The 12,878-nt window shown below is 32.2% G+C and overlaps 2 protein-coding genes across 5 annotated transcripts; one reads left to right on the top strand and one right to left on the bottom strand.

The window, feature by feature from the left end:
- Positions 1 to 3,078: 3,078 nt before the first annotated feature.
- Sumo (Small ubiquitin like modifier) lies at positions 3,079 to 4,023 on the bottom strand. The gene is made up of 3 exons (XM_078179056.1): positions 3,801 to 4,023; positions 3,605 to 3,730; positions 3,079 to 3,449 (listed from the first exon to the last, which is right to left on the bottom strand). Exons 1-3 carry the CDS (start codon positions 3,816 to 3,818, stop codon positions 3,315 to 3,317), a joined length of 279 nt encoding a protein of 92 aa, XP_078035182.1. The 5' UTR covers positions 3,819 to 4,023; the 3' UTR covers positions 3,079 to 3,314.
- Positions 4,024 to 9,619: 5,596 nt separating this feature from the next.
- LOC144468300 (DNA polymerase delta subunit 2) lies at positions 9,620 to 12,549 on the top strand. 4 transcript variants are annotated; one of them, XM_078177676.1, is made up of 7 exons: positions 9,620 to 9,984; positions 10,232 to 10,638; positions 10,731 to 11,032; positions 11,353 to 11,563; positions 11,631 to 11,835; positions 11,914 to 12,206; positions 12,282 to 12,549. In XM_078177676.1, exons 2-7 carry the CDS (start codon positions 10,422 to 10,424, stop codon positions 12,398 to 12,400), a joined length of 1,347 nt encoding a protein of 448 aa, XP_078033802.1. In that variant the 5' UTR covers positions 9,620 to 9,984; positions 10,232 to 10,421; the 3' UTR covers positions 12,401 to 12,549. The 4 variants fall into 4 exon arrangements, with proteins under 4 accessions (XP_078033802.1, XP_078033801.1, XP_078033799.1 ...); XM_078177675.1 differs by having other exon boundaries at positions 9,620 to 10,071; XM_078177673.1 differs by having other exon boundaries at positions 9,620 to 10,157.
- Positions 12,550 to 12,878: the final 329 nt, after the last annotated feature.

The following is a 12,878-nucleotide window of genomic DNA, read 5'->3' as shown; positions in this document are numbered from 1 at the left end:
CGATTTCACGTAAACTAGACGAGTTACAATAACAAACCCGGATCTCTCAAGTACAGGACGTCGTAAATCTTTAGACAAGGACTTCTCTGAACCCTCTCTGACCTCTCTCTCTTACTCAGCCCTCGAGCCGAAATCTTCGCGCGCGGCACACCCCCACAATGTTCGTTTCGGCGGGCTTTTCACCCCTGCGTTCTCGACTCCCGCGCACTCCCACCCGCATGCGCACTGTCGAACCACCAATCATTTTCGAGCTGCAACCGGAAGACGGACCGGCCGACAAATCAACGTCCAGCAAATTCAGCAGCGCCCAGCTAATTTTCCTATTGACTAAAGAAGGAGGGAAGGAAAAGAAGCTGGAAGAAAATGCAGAACTCCACAGAAAACCTTAGACTTTATTCGACAGTCAAAGAAAGTACATCTTAGAGCTATAAATAAAATACCTTTTGCTTAAAGTATTCAGAGTTTGTACATCTCTCTACAAACTTTCACGAACAGTACGGTTCAGCGCTCCACGGGCATCCGAACCATACCGAATTCCCTACACTGAACAATTCAGACCGTAACAATGTCATCGCATCTACCTCCAAGACATAAGACCTGCGACTTTTACCCCCTTCCCTTTAACACCATTATACTGCGCATCCATCTTCACACAGTTGCTTTAGAAAAAAAACAGGTGATCGAGGGAAATAGAATGAAATCAGTGGGCTCTATACGCGAGTGTTCACACAGACGAGAAACCTAGGCCGTCTCACTTTACCGTGCTTACAGTTTCACTCTCCTCGCGCATCCTATGCCTAACGCTCCATTTGAAACACGTGGCGCAATATTCGACTTCAACTTCCCGCCTCATTGATTCTCGACTTCATTTGCCAGCGAATTTGTAAATGATGCTCAATACGTATTGAGATATGTTTCGAATGTATATGTTTGTAGGAAATATTTGGACAAATTGTACAAGATCAAGCAGAGCTAATTATTGTTAACAAATAATGTAAACTTCATATTTTTTTGTCAATTCGTTCAGCTCTCATTAAATATAAAATACTTATTTAATAAATATGTAATATTTTAATTTATAACTTTGATTATCAGATTTGTAATTTATAATTTTATATTAAAGTTCACGAAACTTTAAAGTAACAACTATTAATTTCTTGTAGAAAAGATAAGACACAATTTATTTTCATTCTTATACAAAGTAATATTAATTTTAGGAAAGATAAAAATAAATGTAATATTAATATTAAGTTTGAGTTATAAAATGTGAAATAAAATTTTACGAATATCTTTTGACATTACATTATTAACCCTGAACTGCCGAAATGAAGTCCCGGAGACTTCATGAATTCACTTAAATCAATAATTTAAGTACAATCTAAATTGGCTTGAATGATGGATTTAAGAAAACGTGATAACTTTTCTATTTGAAAATTCAAAAAAATTCAGATATGTAAAAATTCACTTCGCCAGTCTAGGGTTGAATATTAACATAACTTCTTAACAATGTTCTTTGTTACTTCCTATCTACATTGTTATAAGAAATGAATGTACCTAGAAACATGAAATTTATTAAGTCCATCTGAGACTTTACACTGTAGCCACATATGAAAACCATTTACAAAGAATTTTATATATTGTATGTTTTATATATGTATTTGTATAATGTAGATGTTTTGTTCTATGTTGGGCAAATGCAATAGAGACAAACAATGTGCCTCAATTTATAAGAAAGTATATTGTAATGATGAAATAATTTAAGACTGGATGACAACAAAAGTAGCCAAATACTTTGCATAATAATACAGCGTAAAAAGTACAAAAATAATTTTATGATATGACACTATATAAAATAGGTATTCAAAAAAATTGAGTTTTTTCTGCCGTGTAACTATTTGGTGATTCTTGTAGAAAGCAGCTTCTCAAACACGAATTCGATAATCAAATTGCTGCCCCCTTCTCCACCCAAAAAAAACGATTTCTTTTACGTGTGATTTTGAACAAAGTACTACACGAAAATTAAAAATATTAGAAAGGCCATATTAGTCTAAAGGATAGAGGAAATGTAATTAAATATGTTAGTATCGATATTTACAATACTTTATGTTTTTAAATATTAAATGACGGTTAAAATTTAAAAGAATGCCACAGTATGTATTTTCAATACATTATTTTTGTATTTTGCTTTTTCTAACATAAAAACTAACCACAGCATCTGATTCTGTAGATATTTCTGAAGAAGTAACTATGGAGAAGAAGTGTCGGAGTGATTTTAAATTCGTACAGGTCGAGATAATGTCTGCCAATCACGCATAACCGGCGTTTTTACACCACGTGGTCTGTTGCTCGCTTGTCTGGATTCGGCAGTACCGCAGCTATGCGTAATCAACGCCAATTGCGACGTTCGATAGGGTACCCTTTGATTTTTTCTCTAACTTTTAACTATTCTATCTCTTACTTTTTATATTCTTGTGAATATCTCTGATTACAAAGAATAAATAAAAACATTATTAAAGAAAAAATGCTGCGAGATAACTTAAAAGATAGAACGGTTAAAAGTTAGAAAAAAAATTAGCGTTGATCGCACATAGCTGACAGACATTTTTTTCAACCCATACGAATTTAAAGCCGTTACATTTTTTTTTCCTTTCAAGTTACTTTTTCAGAAATGTCTACAGAATTAGATGCCGTGATCAGTTTTCGTGTTACATAAAGAATTTTTTTGTAAAGATGTAAAAGTATTGTATTAAAAATAAGTACTTCCGCATTTTTTAAGCTTTGACGATCATTTAACACTATTTTGATACATAACTATCCTTTAGATAGTTATTAGATATCTCCTCTATTCTTTAAATTAATGTAACCTTTCTAACGATTTTAATTTTCGTGTGGTACTTTGTTTTTGCACAAAATCGCAATATTTTACAAAAAATCGTAGTTTTTGAAAACTGAGAATGATACAGCAATTCGGTTTTTGGATTTGTGTTTGGAAAGTAACGCTCTACAAGAATCACCCAGTGATTATTAGAAAGTAAAATGAGTGTTGAACAGTGTTATTAAATTCAACTACTTTCTATGTCTGTGAGATAATCAGTAAGTACAATTCAGATGACATGTACAGATTAATTAAAATACTCATAGACATTAGGTTCAATATATATAAAAAGTGTAAACAACTTTTCCACATGTTATTATGAAATAAAATATTTTGTTGTGTAAGGAAAAATAAAAAATAATTCACGTTTTCTTTTTCGGATTAAGCACTGGAACAGAAGTTTCTTTTGACTTAAACTATTGTAGGACAATCTTAAATCTCAACACAATCCTCCTGTCTGTTGCTGATAAACTTCTATTGTATCGCCTTCTTCCATTTCAAGAGTTGTTGGTGTATCTAATTCATTTATGGGTTGTCCATCGAATCTAAATCTTACTGCTGCAATCGCCAAACCCTAGCAACATAAATTAATCATAATAAATACAGAATATTAATAGCTATGTCATAAAAAAGAAAGAGTCATTAAATTTATAAATTCTTTTGGTGACAATAAAAATTATTTTAAATTATCTGCTAGTAAGTAATAATACATCATAAAATCAAACTTACAACACGATCACAGTAGGCATTCATTAATTTTCTGAGTGGTGTGTGTTTTTTAATTTTAAATTGAACTACTGCACTATCTTGTCCCAGTACTTTTAAATTTATGTGCTCTGATTCTGTTTTAGTTTCCTGTAAGAAAACGTTTTCTTATACTATCATTTATGAATGTAGCATTGACTTTGAGGTTACAAAGGGTTACCTTCTTCTCGTCAGACATGTTTACAGTTTATAACGAATATACTGTCGTGTTATTAATTAATAATAAAATTGCTAAAAATTAAGTTCCAGATTACCCGCTGGACTCTCTAGAATTCTTACAAACAAATGCTGAACCGAGTAACTCGCAATAATCCCGCTCCTACCTTTATAACTATAATCACAACGTTTCCATCTTACACAAGTAGCATAGTATCGTAGGAAGTTATTGGTATACACGCGTTTTAAAAACCTAACGTGATGGTGATTAATATACTTTTCTAGGGAGTAACTTTCCTTAGTTTGGTACACAGTTATCACGTGATAGCACTTTAGGGGAAAATAAATTACTTTGCTCTGATTGGCTAGCGATTGAATGATAAGAAAGAATTCACCGTGGATTGGATACGCAATAAAATGATGAGGATTCAGGTACTTGATTAGAGAAGAAGAAAATGATACAAAAATATAATTTTTCTTTACAACTTTGTTCTAAATTTACTTGGTACAAAATCACAGCTCGGCAGTTACTCGACTTACTCTGTGTATATAATGTATCATGAGTGTTAGATCGAGAGGTAAGTGATAGAATTTAGAACTATAGACATAACTTCAGATAATTTGCCTGAAGTCAAGACGAATCATCTACAGGACGTCACAGAGAACTCTATGTATAAACTATGTTAGTACGATATAGCTACAATTTCGAAAAAGTGACGTCGATGTTTCAAATTTGTCAAACTGTTTTTATATTCGACATTCATGATTTTGCGAAAATGTTTAATTTTTCGAAAGCAAATTTAATTAATCAAATACGAAATATTTGGCTAATATCCAGATTAAGAGTAATAAAACAGTGTCTGGTGGAAAGTTATGTTTCTGCCATTATTTTGATTCTTTTTACAGTGTGTAAAACAATACGAACACACCATTGTTTTAAAAATTATGTTCACACAACACGATGACCGATAGTGTATATACCTAGATAGCATCCAATAGCATCTAAGATTTGAACTCGATACCTGATGGCATGTTAGTTTGAATGTTTACAAGATGATCATAGTGAATTATCTTTCGTCAGTCATCCTTGCATCACTTAACTTCTTTTCTGTGCATGCGCTATGCACACGGCGTGTCTAATAGTATATGTGGCCTAAAAATGTATGGTTTTGAATATTTCTGAGTCATACTGAATCTTATTCCCCCTTATCGAAAAGTTAGGATATACATCTGTCAATATACAGTATTCTTAGGTCCATGCAATATACCATGTATATACATTGTGATATCGCCCTAATCAAAATCGTCATCTTATTACGCACGTAACTCTTATAGCCACAGTACTGCACGTAGGTATTTGAATTCAGAATAAAATAGAAATGAATACAATTATAATTTCTTTAACATTAGATTTACATAATTTACCAAAATTACGAGTTTTTTAATTTACGATTATTTAGATTGTAAAGGGACATTTATAAGTTATTTATTCAATATATGTGTTATTTGCGGCAAATGTTATAATACAATTCGTTAAAAATCAGAACAAGCGGGAACATTTCGAATGGAAGCAAGTTCTTTTAATCGAAGTATAGTGAAGGAAGCGGGCCTAAAGGCAGACAATTCTATGGCTTTGGCCCTTAGCAATTTAAATAAAAGATTCTCAATCAGAGGAATTAAACAGTGACAATTCTATATGTATACATGAAACGAACAATTTTTTAACCTTGCAAATGCGAAGTAAGTGAGGAAAAAGATTGTGACGAACGGGATATATGTATATTGGCGGAATGGTTAAGGCATATGATTTCGATGTTGCTACGCTTAAATCGAGTTCAAATCCTGTTGGAGGTTAAGCTTTTTTTTCGTAAAACACATTTTATTTTTCCAATTCTACATCACATGGTTTATTTAAATGACTTTACAAATATGTTTGTAATGTTTTAAAAATATTTTTTTTAACATTTGAAAAATATTTAAGTCAACATACATACAAAAATAGTTTTGGAGTATCTCTTAATTTATCCATTCTCTAACTAGGTATGTTTGTTATTATGGCTTTGTTTAACATTCTTTAGATTACAGTTCATTAATTTAGCTTAGTTAAATGGGTTTCTGTTACCTGTTGCTGCTGGGAAGCTCTCGTACGCATACTTTCTTTGCGGCGATATGACCCACAATTACACTGTGAACAAATCATATCACCAACACTCACCACTTTTCCAAAAATGTTTGAAAATTCTGTAGCCTGAAGTGCTGTACGTATTAGCCTCTTCGAACCACGCAATGCTCGAAGTACCCGATTACACTCTATACACCTTGTAACGACACGTTTAGACATTTTGCAAATATTTGAAATGCTCGCGATTGAGATGTTACTTCTTTGGAGTATATAGAATTTGAAAATATACAAAAGAGTGAACGTTTGCGAGGTTTATCGTTGAACCACTCACGGCTAAGTGAAGTTTTCTTAAAAACTATAACTTCGCGTATGCCCTGGTAAAATTCCGAAACAACCCTGATTGGCTAACCCACGTGGGTCTTTTCCAATCAGTGCTGTTCGTTTTTCCGATTCACCGCCTATTTTTTCACCTAAACGTGCTTGTTTTCGGAATAATGAGGTGACCGGAGGGGATGTGTTTTTCGTGACAACGTGGGACTTTTCTTCGGACCACCCGCGCCGGATCTAAATGGCGAAAGGCCGATGAATCCGACCCAAGTACCCTTCAGAACATGCGCTGGCAAAATCTGAAAATTATCAACTCCAAAACAGCGAGTGCGAAATTAGATGAGATAGATATGATATCTCACTTATTATTAACACTTCCATCATCTTACGATGGAGTAATAACAGCGATAGAAATATTAGTTGAAAGCAAGTTTAGTGTTGCATTTGTGAAAACAAGGCTGTTAGATCACGAGGTAAAATTGTTAGATGAAAATGCTGATACGAGTGTAACAATTCTCCAGGCGGTAAAACAAAATAACAATAAAAGAAAATTTAACAAACTTAGCAATCAAAACATTTATATAAATCAAAGAAATAATAAAAATTTTAAATTGCACAATAAATCATTTACAAAAGTAAAAACAAACGCAAAACATGTGACCATATGTTATTAATGTGGAAGAAAAGGTCATATGAAGCAAGATTGCTACTATTATAAGAAATCATTCGAGTATCAAAATAGTGAAAAGAGGAGAACATTGCAAATGGTGTAGTGTGTGGAAAATAGTACAAGTGCTGCAGTTACAGATGGATTCACATTTATGGCAGGATATGCTGAGGGCAATGGTGGAAGTACATACCAAATCCAAATTTTATTGGACTCGGGAGCATTCGACCATATAATTAATAGGGAGTATTTAACGGTCAACTTCAAGAAGTTACAACCCTCTATAAGAAATTGATTCTCTGTTGATTAATAAGACATAGACGTTGGTGTCAAAGCCTAAAGATAAAAATATTGTAGATTGTAAATGGGTATTTATGATTAAAAATTATAAATTTGGAAACCCATTCAAATATATAGCTCGTCTGGTTGCAAAAGGTTTTAGTCAAAATTATTTAATAGATTATAATGAAACTTTTGCTCTGGTTGCAAGAATCTCAAGTATCAGATTTATAATTGCTTTTGCAAATCAATTTAATTTATTAATTCATCATATGGATGTGAAAACTACATTTTTAAATGAAAAGTTAAAAGAGGAGATTTATATGAAGGTACCCGAGGGAATTAAAAGTGATGAAAATCAAGTATGCAAATTAAATGAATCTTTGTATGGTTTAAAACAAGCAGCAAGATGCTGGTTTAATGAATTTGAAAAAGCTGTTAAGAAAAAAAAATTTTGAAGAAATTTACTATGGAAAATTGTAATCCGGTACATAATCCTCTAGTAAGTAAACTTATGAAGCTTCAAATTCAGATGAAGAATATGATGCACCCTGTCGAAATGTTATTGGTTGTTTAATATACATAATGGTGTGTACACGATCAGATTTATGTATTACTATTAGTATTTCGAGTCGATATACAAGTAAGAGGAATAAAGAATTGTGGAATTGTGTTAAAAGAGTTTTAAGATATAATCAATTTATAATTTTAATAAAAAAAATTTTTTAAACATTACAAACATATCTGTAAAGTCATTTAAATAAACCATGTAATGTAGAATTGGAAAAATAAAATGTGTTTTACGAAAAAAAAAGTTTAACCTCCAACAGGATTTGAACCCGAGCGTAGCAGCATAAACATCGTATGCCTCGACCATTCCGCCAATATATATCCCATTCGTCACAATCTTTTTGCTCGCTTAATTCGCATTTGCAAGGTTAAAAAATTCTTTGTTTCAATGCAATAATGTCTAAAATTACTGAATCCACACTTGCGGTAAACTAGACAAGTAGTAGCTTCTTTCTGACAGCAAAAAACATCGACACGTACGGTTCTCATTTTTTTTGACAATGTTGCAAGCGAGCAAAAAATCTGAGGAAAATTGAGTATACGAGCCGTGATAGTACCTTATCAGGAAATTAATATAAAAATAGCTAATATGTTAATTTCCGAGAAATCTCCAATTTTCCGATTATTTTTTGGTTTTTCATTTTTGATAATCACAGCTTGTAACTGAAAAATCTGAAAAATTTGTGTAACATGTGGCTTGATATCCAAAATAAGCCACATTTTTTTCAAAATTTTAGAAAGCCGCTAAAGGGGGAAAAATGCCGAAAAACCGCGAAATCTAATTTACCTTGTAACTACCCTCACGGACAAGTTACAGGGTTAAAATTTTGCACGGATGAGTTTTTATTGGTCAGCTATCGAACGGTATATGACTCACTGAAAAACCTCTAAGGGCAGTTTTAACCATCTAAATCGGCTATGCCCTTTTTACTCCTATTCTCGCTAAATGAAGGTCAGAAAGTGAGATATTACTATATTTCACTCAAATGTGTTTCACTCAAAATAACTTGAATCACAGGAAAATAGCCAATATGCATCTAGTATCCCCTTAACACAAATCTCGTCTTCCTCTCGTTTTAACGTTTCGCTAATATATTATACTTATGTCTATGAAAAGGAGCGAAGAGAGGTGGCATTATTCCGGTAATTGCTAATGTTGATAATTTTATTGTAAATCTTCAATGAGAATTTATTTAGCGGGTCTAATCGAACAACAGAAGAAAAATCATATAATCTCTCGAACAATCGTCTCTTATTTCACAAGACGAGTCAACACCTGAGCTCTTCTGGATAGGAAGTTATAAAATCTCAGTTGAGAACCTTCTGGAGCTTTTTCTCAGACCTCTCTCTTTTGCACGGTCCTCGGGTTGAAATCTTCGCGCGTAACACCCCTACATTTCTTGTTTTGGCGGTTCCCGCGTGTTCTCAACCACGTGCACGCGCCGTCTATTCTTAACCACAAATCACCATCAAGCTATAATCGAAAGACGGGCCATGCGGCGAATCAACATCCAGCTAGTGAATCCCAATTTTCCTGTTAGACGCGAGAAGAAAAACCAGAGGGAAAGCAGAAAGAAAATTTGATTTCACAGAAAAAGACAGCAGACTTTATTCTGAAGGCTTAGAGACAACGTCGTTTGATTCAGAAAATTAAGTTCATCAGAATCGATTTCTGTGTAACCATTCGTTTTTACAAGTTTTACACGGGCAAAGCACTTTTGTGCTCTACGGGCATCCGAACCAGTCAAACTCCCCAAATCCCCCCAAAGCTACGCAATACTACCTTGTGATACTGACCTATTTTGTTACTTCTAAAATATAGTACAAGTTTTTTTTCCATAACTAGTTCCTGGTTGATTTTCTACAACGTCTTTTAACTACATTTTCTCATATCGTCTTTCCGTTGTGTTTTCAACATGGGAATTTAACCGTTTGACTGCTAAGCAATTCTTTCAAGAACATATCGAGACATATTTTGACTTGATGTTGTCAAATAAAATACTCTCATTTAGACAAATATTAATCAATTTTAATAATTCTTTTCGTATTATAAAGAAACAATATTAATTGTGATTGTGAATAAGTAAAATAAACAAGAGTTTATTGCGTTATAAAGTAAAAAAAGATAACTTAAGGTTTATTGATCTTCTCTTATGATCAATAAACGTGCGGTTTTAGGGGACAAATGAACGCAGAGCTTTTGCGCCGCGTAGCAGTCAAACGGTTAATACTTTAGTAACTTAGTATTTTAAGGCGTTTGAATTCTTGCCAGGATATTACTCAAATTTTAACTGCTCGTGACATCTGAAGGCAAATTTCGAAATTACCGAACTTATATATCATATTAAACTAATATTTGTTTAAAAAGTTTAATATATAATCAGAAGGAAAATTCTGTTTGTAGTACATACAATCAATTTTATTTGCATTATTGTATAGTTCCAACAATATCGATAATTTTTAATTGCAGACAAAAATGACATTGTACGAAACGTCTCTATAGACTTTATATGTTATGGATAATTCGGTTAAATTTACCTATTGATGACGGTAGTGAATATAAAACCGTTTTATAAAACAAATTCGGTGATAAATTACACGTGTTCAGTGAATTACAGACGCATTTATTCAAAGTACTTGTGTACATATTTTATGCAACGATGATTCATAAAACCAATGAAGGAGGGAACAACTTGTTCGTTAAATCAGATGATGGTAAGCCGCTAGTATTTAGAAGACAACAAGTTGAATGTACCAATCTTTCAAAATCATATATCAGCACAAGAAATGACTACTCGAAACAATTTGCACACATATATTCTATCAGACTTGCTGAATTGAGAGAGACTTTAATTCCACAAGTTAAAACTAAATGGGGTATGTACATTCATGACCATTCTATAAAAAACGTTTTTATTAATGATTAAAATATAATCAGATATGATTTAAACGAATCTGTGTTTGAGTAGGAAGCATCCCTATAGTGAAATTAGCTGATTTAGAAAATTTAGAGGGTAAAGAATGTGTGATAATTGGTACACTCTATAAACATCAACAATGGAAACCATCTATCTTGCGTGAACTCAGTGAAGATCATCAACTCAGTGTACCCTGCTCTAAATTAAATTACTGTTCTGAAAAAGATGTACCTTATCTGGAAGATGAAATGTTACGTATTAAATTAGTAGGTGAAGAAGTTCATCTTAAAGATATTGTTACTGGTGTTGTTTGTGCTGTGCGAGGTAATGAGAACAATGATGGAACATTTATGGTAATTATAGCTTAAATAAGTAATAATATCTCACCATCTTGCTGACCAGCTCTTTCAAGCCAAAACCCTTCTCTTTAGGTATGGCTTTTGAACACAATATATGTCTTAGTAGACAAATTCAATAATTTGTATTATTAAGCTTTTATTTTAGAATGTATGTATTCAAATTATTGTATTTTTTTCAAATGAGCATACTGCTTTGAATAATACCTCTAATAAGATAATATATTAAATGACAAATCATTTAATATATTTTATATAGACAAAGAATTTATGATTGTATAGTTACTATATGAATAATAGCTAAATATTATACTTAGGTCAAAGATTGGTGTTTTCCTGGTTGTGCTCCAAAAAAAAATATAATGAAACACCCATCTAATGGCAAATTGGTGTTAGTGTCTGGTCTAAATTTATCCCAAAGTCATGATAGTTTAGCAATAAGTCTGTTTGTGGATTGGCTGTCTGGAATGGCTGGTAATATGAAAACGCAAAAAGATGGAACTTCTATTGTCCGTCTCATTATTGCAGGTAAATTGACCAAATGAATACCATAAATATTATTACGATTACTAATAATACCATCTTATAATAATAGGTAATACTGTAAAAGATAGTAGTACAGAACCTTCAGCAGTGGATACAGTAGATAAGGAAATTGGTACAATCAAAACTGTGGACACGTTCTTATGTGATTTGGCAAAATGTTGTGACATTACCTTAATGCCGGGAGAACATGATCCTACAAATGCCATGTTACCCCAAAAACCACTTCATCCATGTTTATTACCTAAATCTTTTAGGTATTATATGTTTGCATACCATTTTGCTAAGATCGAAAATATTATTTCTGAAGAATACTTCTTTTACTTTTATTATAGACTTGAAAGTTTTAAAAGCACTACAAATCCATGGATTGGTAAAGTTAATGGACGATTAATAGTTGGTAACAGTGGCCAATCAATCAAAGATATCATCAAAGCAACTGGTGAAACAGATATTTCAACAATTGAATGGCTTGAAAGATCTTTATTATGGAGACACATGTGTCCAACTGCTCCAGACACATTATTAGCTTGTCCATATTACAAAGAAGATCTGTTTATTATGAAAGAATGTCCAGACATATATTTTATAGGAAATACAGAGAAATATGAAACAAAATTGTGGAAGGGTGTGTATAATTTTAAAAGTAATTAATTTGGAATATTCATGAAACAATAATTTCATTAAATAATTTGATTTTCAGACAATGAAAATAAAGTAGTAAGATTGATATCAATTCCTCGTTTTAGTATTGCCCATGCAGCTGTTATAGTAGATTTAGAAAATTTAGATACACAGTGCATTTCTTTCAGCAATGCATAGATGAGTGATAAACTTTGTTATATAACTATTTGAAGTAAGGGAAACATTTTTATACTTCTTATATATTTTTGTACGTTTTATACCTACAGAAAAGAACATTTAATCCTACATATATGTATTGAAGTAATTCACAAGTTGTTAATTTATTTGTATTATTCAATTTCGTTCGATCTCCTCTCCTTTCTCACTGCTAAATAACGAAAATGATAAAATCAAACGAAGGAAAAACAAATTCCATTGCTGCCTATTTATTTTTATTCAAAATGTGATGTACAAAATCTAAGCACACGACATTTAAATATATGTATGCTTGACTAAGTATAAAGAATGTAATAAGAAAGAAATTACATGTAATATCACAGATTGTTAAAAAATCGCGAAATCACAGTGACATGAGATTTTAAACAACGAACTTGTTTTTTTAAATAAACACGAAGTCATACTATATAAATTATAAGTAAGAAGAACATAACAGTCA

This window comes from Augochlora pura, chromosome 4 (assembly GCF_028453695.1).
Source record: "Augochlora pura isolate Apur16 chromosome 4, APUR_v2.2.1, whole genome shotgun sequence".
NCBI lineage: Eukaryota > Metazoa > Arthropoda > Insecta > Hymenoptera > Halictidae > Augochlora > Augochlora pura.
Note: the sequence above shows the minus strand (reverse complement) of the source record. Positions and strands in the feature narration are given on the sequence as shown.

Excerpts from the sequence above, each read along its gene's own strand:
- Sumo (XM_078179056.1), bottom strand. Across the intron at positions 3,450-3,604 it reads ATGCCTACTGTGATCGTGTT|GGTTTGGCGATTGCAGCAGT; the intron begins GTAAGTTTGATT and ends TTATGTTGCTAG.
- LOC144468300 (XM_078177676.1), top strand. The coding sequence starts at position 10,422 with ATGATTCATAAAACCAATGAAGGAGGGAACAACTTGTTCGTTAAATCA. Across the intron at positions 11,033-11,352 it reads ACAATGATGGAACATTTATG|GTCAAAGATTGGTGTTTTCC; the intron begins GTAATTATAGCT and ends TATTATACTTAG. Across the intron at positions 11,836-11,913 it reads TTATTACCTAAATCTTTTAG|ACTTGAAAGTTTTAAAAGCA; the intron begins GTATTATATGTT and ends CTTTTATTATAG.